The sequence below is a fragment of the Schistocerca piceifrons genome, chromosome X (assembly GCF_021461385.2).
Source record: "Schistocerca piceifrons isolate TAMUIC-IGC-003096 chromosome X, iqSchPice1.1, whole genome shotgun sequence".
In the NCBI taxonomy this organism is placed as follows: Eukaryota; Metazoa; Arthropoda; class Insecta; order Orthoptera; family Acrididae; genus Schistocerca; species Schistocerca piceifrons.
The window spans coordinates 111,408,321-111,418,557 of record NC_060149.1 but is presented as its reverse complement, the minus strand read 5'-3'; the positions used below and the strand labels follow the sequence as shown (position 1 = coordinate 111,418,557).

Below are 10,237 nucleotides of genomic sequence, written 5' to 3'. Positions count from 1 at the left end.
TAGGATTCAATACCCATTTTTGCTGAAAAATTACCACAGAATCATCAAACTTGGACACAATATATGCTACAAATACAAAGAAAATCATAACAATTTAATGCCCAATACCAAAATTACTTCACTTAAACATGAAATTTTGTCAGTTCCAAATATGTGATATAATACGATTTAACTAGCAAACTTAGAGAAATGAGTTCTTCCTCATTTTTATATTTGTGAATTCATTTATCACTTCCTGAAAATCCAGACTGACTGTTATGCCTGATTCTGTGGCTAGTACTCTAAGTTTGACCAGTCATTCTTGATCTTGTGTTGTCTGTAGGTAGTTCTTAATCCATTTTAAAACAAAAAAGGAACTTTCAGCTGAACAATTTGTTGCTGTACTACAGTTGTAGATCTTGAGTGCTGTGTACACATTTTGATAGACACCACCATTTTCTTTAAAATCAACATTATACAGAGATATGGGTGAGAAGACAACTTGCCACCACCTTCTTTCTTCATAGACAACAGATGTCTTTTAAAATGTATACATACTTCACCAAAACTTTTCTCTGTGTCAGAATTGTAGATGGCTCTAAGTTTCTGCAGCATTATACATTTGAACAGCTTCGAGTTCACAGATATTTGAGAGAAATGAAAATCTTGTTATATACTCTGTAGATATTAACTGCCTACTGTTACTCATCCTGAAGAGTTTATATAATCTTCAAATATGACATTTTCATTCTTCTCCAATGGGGACACATAACCACACATTTTCAAGTATGTCACATATGGTTCATTTATGGACCCATGTTAAGTGTAATGTTTTTGTTTCTGTTATCACAAACATCCACATGGGTGAGTTTTCACTGTTAATTATGATCAACACTGCATATATAATAACAAAATTTTATTATAATGTTTATAGATATATAAATAATAAATGTTGTTTCACTCTAAGCTTGGTGCAAATATTTTCATTGAACACAGTTTCAGTGGTGGGTATATAAGTTTAAATAGGTACTGTCACCAGCTGTCAAATCCACATCCAAATAATGTTTAATAATGTTTATTAATTTTCAACTACTTTTGTGAAATTTCCTAAAATGTAACTTTATTTTTTTTTTTTTTTTTTTTTTTTTTTTTTTTTTTTTTTTTTTTTTTTTTTTTTTTTGCATGTAACGTACAACTTAGCCAATTAAACAGTGTCTAATGTCTGACTTGTCAGTATAAAATTAGATGATAGTTTTTGAATTTCTGTCCCATTCTTTCTGACAGAAAGTGAAATAATTTATAAATTATCGAATTAAAAATTTCCATTATGAAACTAAAATAGTAACAGGTATTTTATATGCAGTTTAATAGATAGCATATTTTTCTTGAAGCTGGAACAATATAGTAGTTGTTTCCATTTTCACTAAAGGCCTTTAACCTTTGAGTGGGTGCACCATTTTTCATAACATAAGTGGGCATGTGGTACACTTCGTTCACATATAAGTAATGACTGTCTTTATGTTACCAAGACAAATATGTATGAGTAAACTCTCAGTTTAATCTTAGTTTACTTAAAAAATGAAAAACTAAACTTCCATAATATGAGCTAAAGCTAAAACATTGTTCAATTACACAAATTAAATTAAATTTCAGTATATCACTCTGTTTCCATGGACAAGTGTTGCCCCACAGTAATGAACCACTCAATGCATTAAACAGTGCACTTGAATTAGATCTACATCTACATCTACATCCATACTCCGCAAGCCACCTGACGGTGTGTGGCGGAGGGTACCTTGAGTACCTCTATCGGTTCTCCCTTCTATTCCAGTCTCGTATTGTTCGTGGAAAGAAGGATTGTCGGTATGCCTCTGTGTGGGCTCTAATCTCTCTGATTTTATCCTCATGGTCTCTTCACAAGATATACGTAGGAGGGAGCAATATACTGCTTGACTCTTTGGTGAAGGTATGTTCTCGAAACTTTGACAAAAGCCCGTACCGGGCTACTGAGCGTCTCTCCTGCAGAGTCTTCCACTGGAGTTTATCTATCATCTCCGTAACGCTTTCGCGATTACTAAATGATCCTGTAATGAAGCGCGCTGCTCTCCGTTGGATCTTCTCTATATCTTCTATCAACCCTATCCTAGCCAACCACTCATTCGATTACCAATATCTCGTAGGCAATGGTCCATTGTGGGATTGTGGTGTTAGCTTGTGATATGGGTCAGTTTCTTGCAAAGATCATAAACTTTTTCTCATCTAGTTCACTGTTTATTTTATATTACTGATGCTCACTTAGACATATGACAACACAATTTATAACTGTGTCAGCTCAAGCAATAATGAAGGAATAGGTATGGGCTAGGAATCATGAAACACTATGGAACAGTGCAAAACAATTTTATTTGTGGTTCTTGGACTTTATACATACATGCGCCCTATGGTTAAAAATCTCAGGAATTAATTTAAATGGAAACGAAATGTTCCTTCTTTTAATATTTAGCATTGGAATAAAATTCAGAAATTCATTTCTGTTACAGAGAAACACTGCTGTAGATCATGCTTTAGAAGAAAAAATAACCCATCTCCATGATCACTAGACTTAGATTTATTTTTTAAGGTCTAACAAAAAACCTAAATGAGAAGAAGCAACTAATCTGGGTGCTAGGGGAAAAGGGGTGGGAAGGGGTGACAAATGCTATGTTGGTTGCGTGCAAACATGTTCTGAAACTGGCCCTGATGCCTGTGGCATTGCTTTTGATAATTCTATGCAGCTCCTTCTGTACTGTATCATGACTTCATTTTTTGTCTGGTTGTCAGTGATGTTGGATGTAATGTAATAAAGTTAATTTCAGTTGCTATTTCTTCATCTATATCGTTTACATCCATCCCTTTAATGACTGCTGTTAGGGTGGGTGAGGGGACTGGTGGCAATCGTTGTTTCAGTGCAGATTTACTGAGAGTTGTAATGGATGAATTTCATCGTAAAGAACAGATTATTTTGAGGCAAGGTGCCTTTATGATGATACGGACTTTTTGTAGGTTCAGTTGATGAACTTACAGCTTCGTATAAATTTTCTGGGCTAATGAAAAGAATCTGGGGATTCAGAAATATAGGGTCATCTGCTTAACAAAAAGGAAAAGGCGATTGGGTCCTGAATAACTTTTTTATTTAGTTAGTTATTTTTTAGATGTTGCTCTGTTTAGGTATTATGAGTTTAGAACAGAGGCTGTGGGATTGTAGGGGGAAGGAATATTAACCTGGAAGAGTAGTGGTTGAAGGTGCTGGAGCTATTGGTGTTGATGGCAGTGGTATGGCTCCTGCTGCTGGTGATGACATTGTTGTTGCTGTTAGTGCAGACGACAATGTATTTCTGGTGGCCAGAAATAGTGTCATTGCTACAATTGGCTCTTGCAGTCATTATGCTACTGATGATGAAGATGTATGTTTTAACTGACCATATCATCACGTTCATAAGTGATGTCAGGTTGTTTGCAGCTGTTGTAGTCACTAAAGGTGTTGTGGGTGGTATCATCCTCATACATTAGTCCTTGTCATTGTGTGGATTGGCCATGGGAATAATATCTTTCTTTATGTTTTTCCTTTATTGTTATTTCAGTTCCCCATGAAAGGGTTATACATACTTAATACATACTTAATAAATATGTAAAAATAAATGAAATTAATGAGTTTTAAAGAACACATTGATGGACAATTTTTATGATTTTAAAAACTTTTTAGATGATTTTATATTACTGTTAAAACATAATCAATGATGATAATGTTAATGATGATGACAGTGGTGCATGAAAATTATCATGTTAATGATGCAGATGCAATGGCAAGTGTGACATGTATCCCTGCAGGTAGTGCCTAAGAGTGATAGAGGGTAAGGCAGGGGGAGGCCGATGTGAGGTAGAGTGTTGTGTCTAGAGCAGGAAAGAAGGGTGTATTTCATCATTGGGTATTGGAAGTTGGTTGAAGTTCCTGTTACAAAGGACATATAAAGCCTGAAGGTACATGGTATGTGACATATGAATATAGTGGCACAGCAGGATACCTGGATTGGTGATTAGTGGATATGATGTTGGGTGGTTGGACTGAGTTTTGTGATTTATTGGGTCCCAAGGTGCTCCAAGAAGAGAAGGTGTGGAAAAAGGATGAGTTGGTGTAGGTTGGGAGTTGGGGAAGATAAATGGATGTGGATAGCAAGGCAACATGCATATCATTCCAGAATTTCAATGGATTTGTAGAATTTAGGGTAAATGGAGATCCAGGCAATTACAGCATAAGTTAGAATGGGGTAAATGAGGAATGGTAGAAGGATGGGTAATGGTAGAAGGTAATGGTAGAAGGATGCAGATCCCATGTATGACATATAAGATTAGTAGTTGGATTTTGGGCTTTGTGTTGGATGGTAAGGAGATGGGTATTACTTTACTATGTTAGTCAGACGGATGATTTGTTTGTATAAGGAGAGGGGTGATGGTTTGGGAATGTCTATGATATACAGGATGTAAATGTGGGGGTATAGGCCAGAGCTGTGAGGCATATCTACTGTAGGGTGAAGCATGCAGGAGTAGGGGTGATTGACTGTAACATATGCCAGATGATGGTGAAGGACAATGTGCTGACAAAAAAGTGAAGCACTTAGAAGACATGGTCTGATATCACTGTAATTTTGTACACATACACACCATCAGTGGGTATGTAAATGATAGGAGTTTTTACAGTTTCTAACACACAGTTCAACAAAACCTGACATTTTAATCTCACAGAACGGGCATATGATTCATGAAACTGAACAGTTCAAATTTCTAGGTGTTCAGATAGATAGTAAGCTGTCGTGGAAAGCCCACATTCAGGATCTCGTTCAAAGACTTAATACTGCCATTTTTACTATTCGAACGGTATCAAAAGTGAGTGATACTTCGACATGTAAATTAGTCTACTTTGCTTATTTTCATTCACTTATGTCAAATGGTATTATGTTTTGGGGTAATTCTTCCCATTCTAGAAGGAAATTTTTGGCTCAGAAATGGGCGGTTCGGGCAATAAGTGGTGTGAGTTCACAAACCTCTTGTCAACCTCTGTTCATGAGTCTGGGTATTTTGACATTGGCCTCTCAATATGTATATTCCTTATTGTCGTTTCTTGTTACCATTATCAGTTTATTCCCAAGAATAAGCAGCTTTCACTCGGTTAATACTCGGCAGAAATCAAACCTCCATTTGGATTGGACTTCCTTAACTCTTGTGCAAAAAGGTGTGCAGTATACTGCTGCATCCGTTTTCAATAAGCTGCCACTCAAATTCAAAAATCTTAGCAGTAATCCATGCGCTTTCAAATCGAAACTGAAGGGTTTCCTCATGAGTCACTCCTATTCTGTCGAGGAGTTCTTTGAAAAATTAAGCTGATTCTTATTTTATTGCTGATAGCGTTTTCTTAAACTTATGGACTGACTTTTTTTCAGGTTCATGAACATTTATTTTTATCTCTTATTACTTTTATGTTGTAAGTTCATGTACTGACACGTTCCATGACCTTGGAGATTTGCTCCTCAATTTGGTCCTATGGAACTTGATGTGTAAATAAAATAAATAAATAAAAATTCTCTGTGACAGGTAGAATAGCATTAATGTTTTCCATTGATAGTGTTGTTTCCAGGCCCAGTAGAATATATAAGAGACATGAACAATGCAAGATGTTAAGTGATCGCCGTGAAGGACATGGAGATGCCAAGTAATAATGTGAGAAAGTATTATCAGCAACTGACAGGGTTTGAAAGGGGACCCATTGTGGGTCTCCATTTGGGTTCTGGTCAAATCATGCCGTGTCGAGATTTGTGGAGCATTCAGATGTGACAGTGGCTTGATGTTGCACTGCATGTAAACATGAGGTCAGGGATACTCATTGTCAAGGTTCTGGCCATCCACATTTGACCACTACAAGGGGCCATTAACATATTGCTTACCAAGTACACTATTACCAATTCACTTCGGCACCTGCCATCTGAGGGCAAGTAATGTACTCCCTGCAAAATTCTGTGTCACCCAGCACCATTAGTCAGAGACTAGCTGCAGCTAGACTATGGAACTACTACCTCATGCATAGGCTGTTGTTAATACCACAACACAAAGAGCTGCATATGGAGCAGTGCCATGACCAAGAAGCATGAACTGCTGATGAACAGCATCATGTTGTGTTCACAATGAATCATGGTCCTGCACTACCCCTGATGACTATCATTGGTAAGCTTTCTGGTGACCTGGGGAGAGGTCCCTCTCTCCCAGTTTTTGGAGAGACAAATCTGTGTTACTCTTGCCATCATATTGTGGAGAGTCATCAGATATGACTTCAGGTCACAGCTGGTAGTGGTTCAGGGAACTCTGATAGCACAATGAAGTGTCATGAAAATTCTGCATCCTCATATGTTAGCTCTCATGTCACAATATCTAGATGCCATTTTTCTACAGGACAATGTTTGTATGTATATGGCGTGTGTCTCTGTAAATTGTCTGTATGGTGTTGAGGTACATATCCCACAATCACCAAGATCTACAGATCTGTCTCCTAAAGAACAAGTATGGGACCATCTTGGACTTCAACTCCACTCCAGTGCCAGTGTCCAGAATATTAAGGACCAGTTACAACTGTAGTGGGGGAGAGGATACATTGGCTGTATGACACCCTTCTCAACCAAATTAGTGAATGCACCCAGACCCGAGAGGGTGGTGTGTCATACAGCTAAGTGTGCTCATACTACCAAGTTATTTGTAAATTTGACTCAATTTTGTAATAAATGATGTAACATCCCATACCCTCTCAACCCATGAAGTCTCATTTTTTTGCCCCCTCCCCCCTTCTGCATGCTTCACTCTTTTGGCAGGCAGTTTAATTAACTGGGAATTCATAGGTTTGTAGCTTGAAGAGTAGACCAGATCGCCATACACAGTCAATGGCCTTCCTTGATAAAAAGGGGGAAAATATGGAGGATTTTTGTTTATGTAATGGATGGGAGATAAGGTGCGTAAGGTTAAAGAAGTTTATGGAACAGATGGAAGGAAAGCTACATTGATTATTGGGATGGGTAGTTGTGTTGCAAGATGCTGATGGCTTTGTTGTGTAAGGGTAGTTTTAGAATTTTGATGGATTGCTTACATGAAGTAGATAGGTCAATAAGATGATGTATGTGAGGGCAGTTAATTAGGTTTCAGGAAGAGCAAGACTTTGGATGTGTTCTACTGCTCTGACTAATAACTTGTGTAGTGAATGGTACTGTGAAGGATGGCAAGGATTTCGTGATGGACTATGGGACCTTAGTTGAAACAGCAGTGGGTAATGATATCAGGATTGGGAAGCAGTGTTTCACTTTTTAACGAGAACTTTTGTTATGACTTCAGCTGTTATTGGCTTGTTGAGTCTTGTCCATGTAGTGGTGTGTACGTACTGGAAGTTTGGTGCGAGAAGTGGGATGTCTAGGTTTGTACATTCATAGAAATGGCAATCCACTGAGTTATCAAAGTTAAAGTTGTGGTCATGTGGGATAGTGAAAGTGTCTTCCAGGTAAGACAAAAAGTGGTTGGTTTTGGTGAGCTTATCTGGATGATGGGGAATCTGTTGTTTTGTAGGATGGGATTCATGGTAGTGAGTTTTTTCCTCAGAATCTTTTTCGATTTTTTTCAGTACTATGTACGGTTTATTGGAAATGTGAAAATGTTTCTGGGGCAGCTGGTGACATTGGAGCATGTCTCAGTTACAAGTACGAAGGAATTCTTTGTAGAGACAAAGGGATCCTTAGTACAGAACAAGAGTTCATGGAAGGGGAGTGGGAAGGCCATATTAAATAGTATGGGGTAAGGTATGATTGGCAACTTCATTTGTGATGGTGTGTTGTAGGAAACCAGACTCATGTTGGCTGTCATCAGTATTTTGAAGGCTGGAGTTGTGGCTTACGACTAGTGTATGGCTTTGGGCATGACATGTATTCCAAGCTACGTGGGAATAGTTCTGAATCTGCTGGTGTGCTGTGGGTTGCGTCTGGTTTGGTGCACGGTATGTCATCTGGTGAAGGACATGTAGGTGATCACTTCCAGTAGGATCTTGGGCTTCTGCTACGATGAGCCTCAAAAGATTAGGTGAAGCAGTAATGGTATAGGAAGTATATCTGTGTCTGGGCGCGTGTTGGCAGGGATGTGGAGTTCATAGCCATTGAGGGCAGCGATAAACTGACGCCAACCACTGGAAGAAGAGGGAAGCTCCTATGCACGGTAGAGGATGCTGGCGTTCGGATGTCAATATGACGAAAACCTCTGTTGGTCAATGTAACGACTTAAGCAAAAACTGATTCGATGACAAAGTAGTTTTAACAGTCAGATAATCGAGTTTGGAAGAGCAAGCTGTCGCTATTCAGATTCTTTGAGTTGAGGGAAACCAACCATTTATTGTGAACATCACGAGAAATATTTAAACAGTGTTGTACAAGAAGGCTTAAAACTGTGACACTTGCCCGTTTGTGACAAAAAAAGTACTATTTCAGGGATCGTCTCATTTGCAGTTACTTGAGATCTCCACAATCGGATTCATTCAGGTTATACATAGCAGCCTGTACATAATTGACTGATGAAAGCACGCCCTGCCATTTATGTGTAATTTAATCAAGCTGTTTCCCTATTTTGTAATCCATATTCTATTTTATACATACTATTCGACTTCTTTTCCCTTGCCGTTTATGCATACTACTCTCGGGGTGGAAGCTAAAAATGAAATGCAGTTAACTATGTATCAGAATTCTACCGTGCAGTGTCATCAGTCTATTCTTTATAGGTATCAATATCCATATTCAAGGTTCTTCTTTTGTAATAAAATAATTTTCTTACGAATCCGTCGTCATACAAGAAGCTTAAGGTGTATTGTCAGTGAGTACTGGAAAATTGATCTCTGCAGTATGCGCATTATGTTGGCAACTATGTTGCAATGGATATAGTTGTGCGGAGTAAAAGATGGTAAAGGAGTAGAAATGAATTCGAATCAGAGTAATAGGTGACGTTATCTTGACGTTTTTAACTGTGGCTTGCAGTGTTTGAAATGCTGTCGAATGTTTGATTACGCATGCAGGTTTTGTGTAACGCATTCAGAGAGTAAAGGGGATCAAGGGACGGCAATATTATTCGCAAGAATGTCGTCACCTAGCGCAGGGAAAAGACGAATGGACACTGATGTTATCAAGCTGTATCCTTTTGTCGCAGCAGCATATGTTCCTTTGTTCGTAAAATTTGATGACTGCTTGATCTGCGTTAGTTTCATCAAGAATGGCATTTCGAAGACGTACTCCTAAACAAAGGAATTGTGTAGTCATTGGTGCTCGTTTAGTTGTTAAGGGAGAGATTACTTTGTTTCGTAATTGTAGGTAGCTGTATGACTGCTGGACGAATCAGAGCTTTTCATTTACATTATTTCAATGAGCGAAGAACACTGTTTATTTGACATCGTAGCCTGCATGTATCATGTTGCAAATTACACATTTAAAGTAATGGTAAACAAACATAAAGCTGTGCGACGTTATTCTGTCAGTCAGCTGACAGTATATTGGCCCTGGATAGTGTGTTTGTTTTTGCATTTTTTTACAATGTTTAAGGTTTTTATGCTATTCCTAAACGTCAAATGTGATTTTTTTCGTGCATTTTCTCCTGAAATAAATTAACATAAATTTGCATCCTATGTCGTCTCCACGGTAAGGGATCGCTACAAATACACAATGCTAATGTGTTCTCCAACTTTCTGTGAGATAAATATTAATGTCAATAGTATAAGTGGCCTTCGTATTACAGTCAGAGCCGTTGTTTACAGTGAACAGTCAAAAATATAGTTCTGAACTCGTACTATTTATTATTGTGGCAGTAGTGAGGGATTCACAAAGTGGAAACTACTAGTGTGGATGTTCATAATATTGTTTGTGCAACCTAAATATTACACATTGAAATAGTATTATAATGAGTACTCATTGGTTCCATGAGCTCAACAATCGGGTTTCAAATAAAATTTTGTAAAATTTTCTTCACTTACGGATTAAAAAGTTTATATTCACATTATTTTCTCTATTTCTGTAAACAAACACAAATTGATGTAAAGCTATATCTCAGGTTGTCTGTTTTCATTAGCTAGGCCTATTTATATTTCTGTAGTGTGTGCAGCATAATTTTTGCTTTTGGAACTCTGTGTGAGAGGTAACATTTTCTCTCTATGGAGAGTGATTAC

At 37.7% G+C, this 10,237-nt stretch overlaps 1 protein-coding gene across 4 annotated transcripts in view; it reads left to right on the top strand.

Moving 5' to 3' along the window:
* Positions 1-8,961: 8,961 nt before the first annotated feature.
* The window catches only part of LOC124723086 (ubiquitin-conjugating enzyme E2 H), a 148,697-nt gene continuing 147,421 nt past the window's right edge, over positions 8,962-10,237 (top strand). For all 4 annotated transcript variants that reach the window (XR_007006499.1, XM_047248264.1, XM_047248265.1 and 1 more), the window contains exon 1: positions 8,962-9,211. Coding sequence is in view for 3 of the 4 variants with exons in the window: in XM_047248264.1 (XP_047104220.1) it covers positions 9,078-9,211 (134 nt within the window). In the remaining variant the exon portion in view is untranslated. The remainder of the gene's footprint in view (positions 9,212-10,237) is intronic.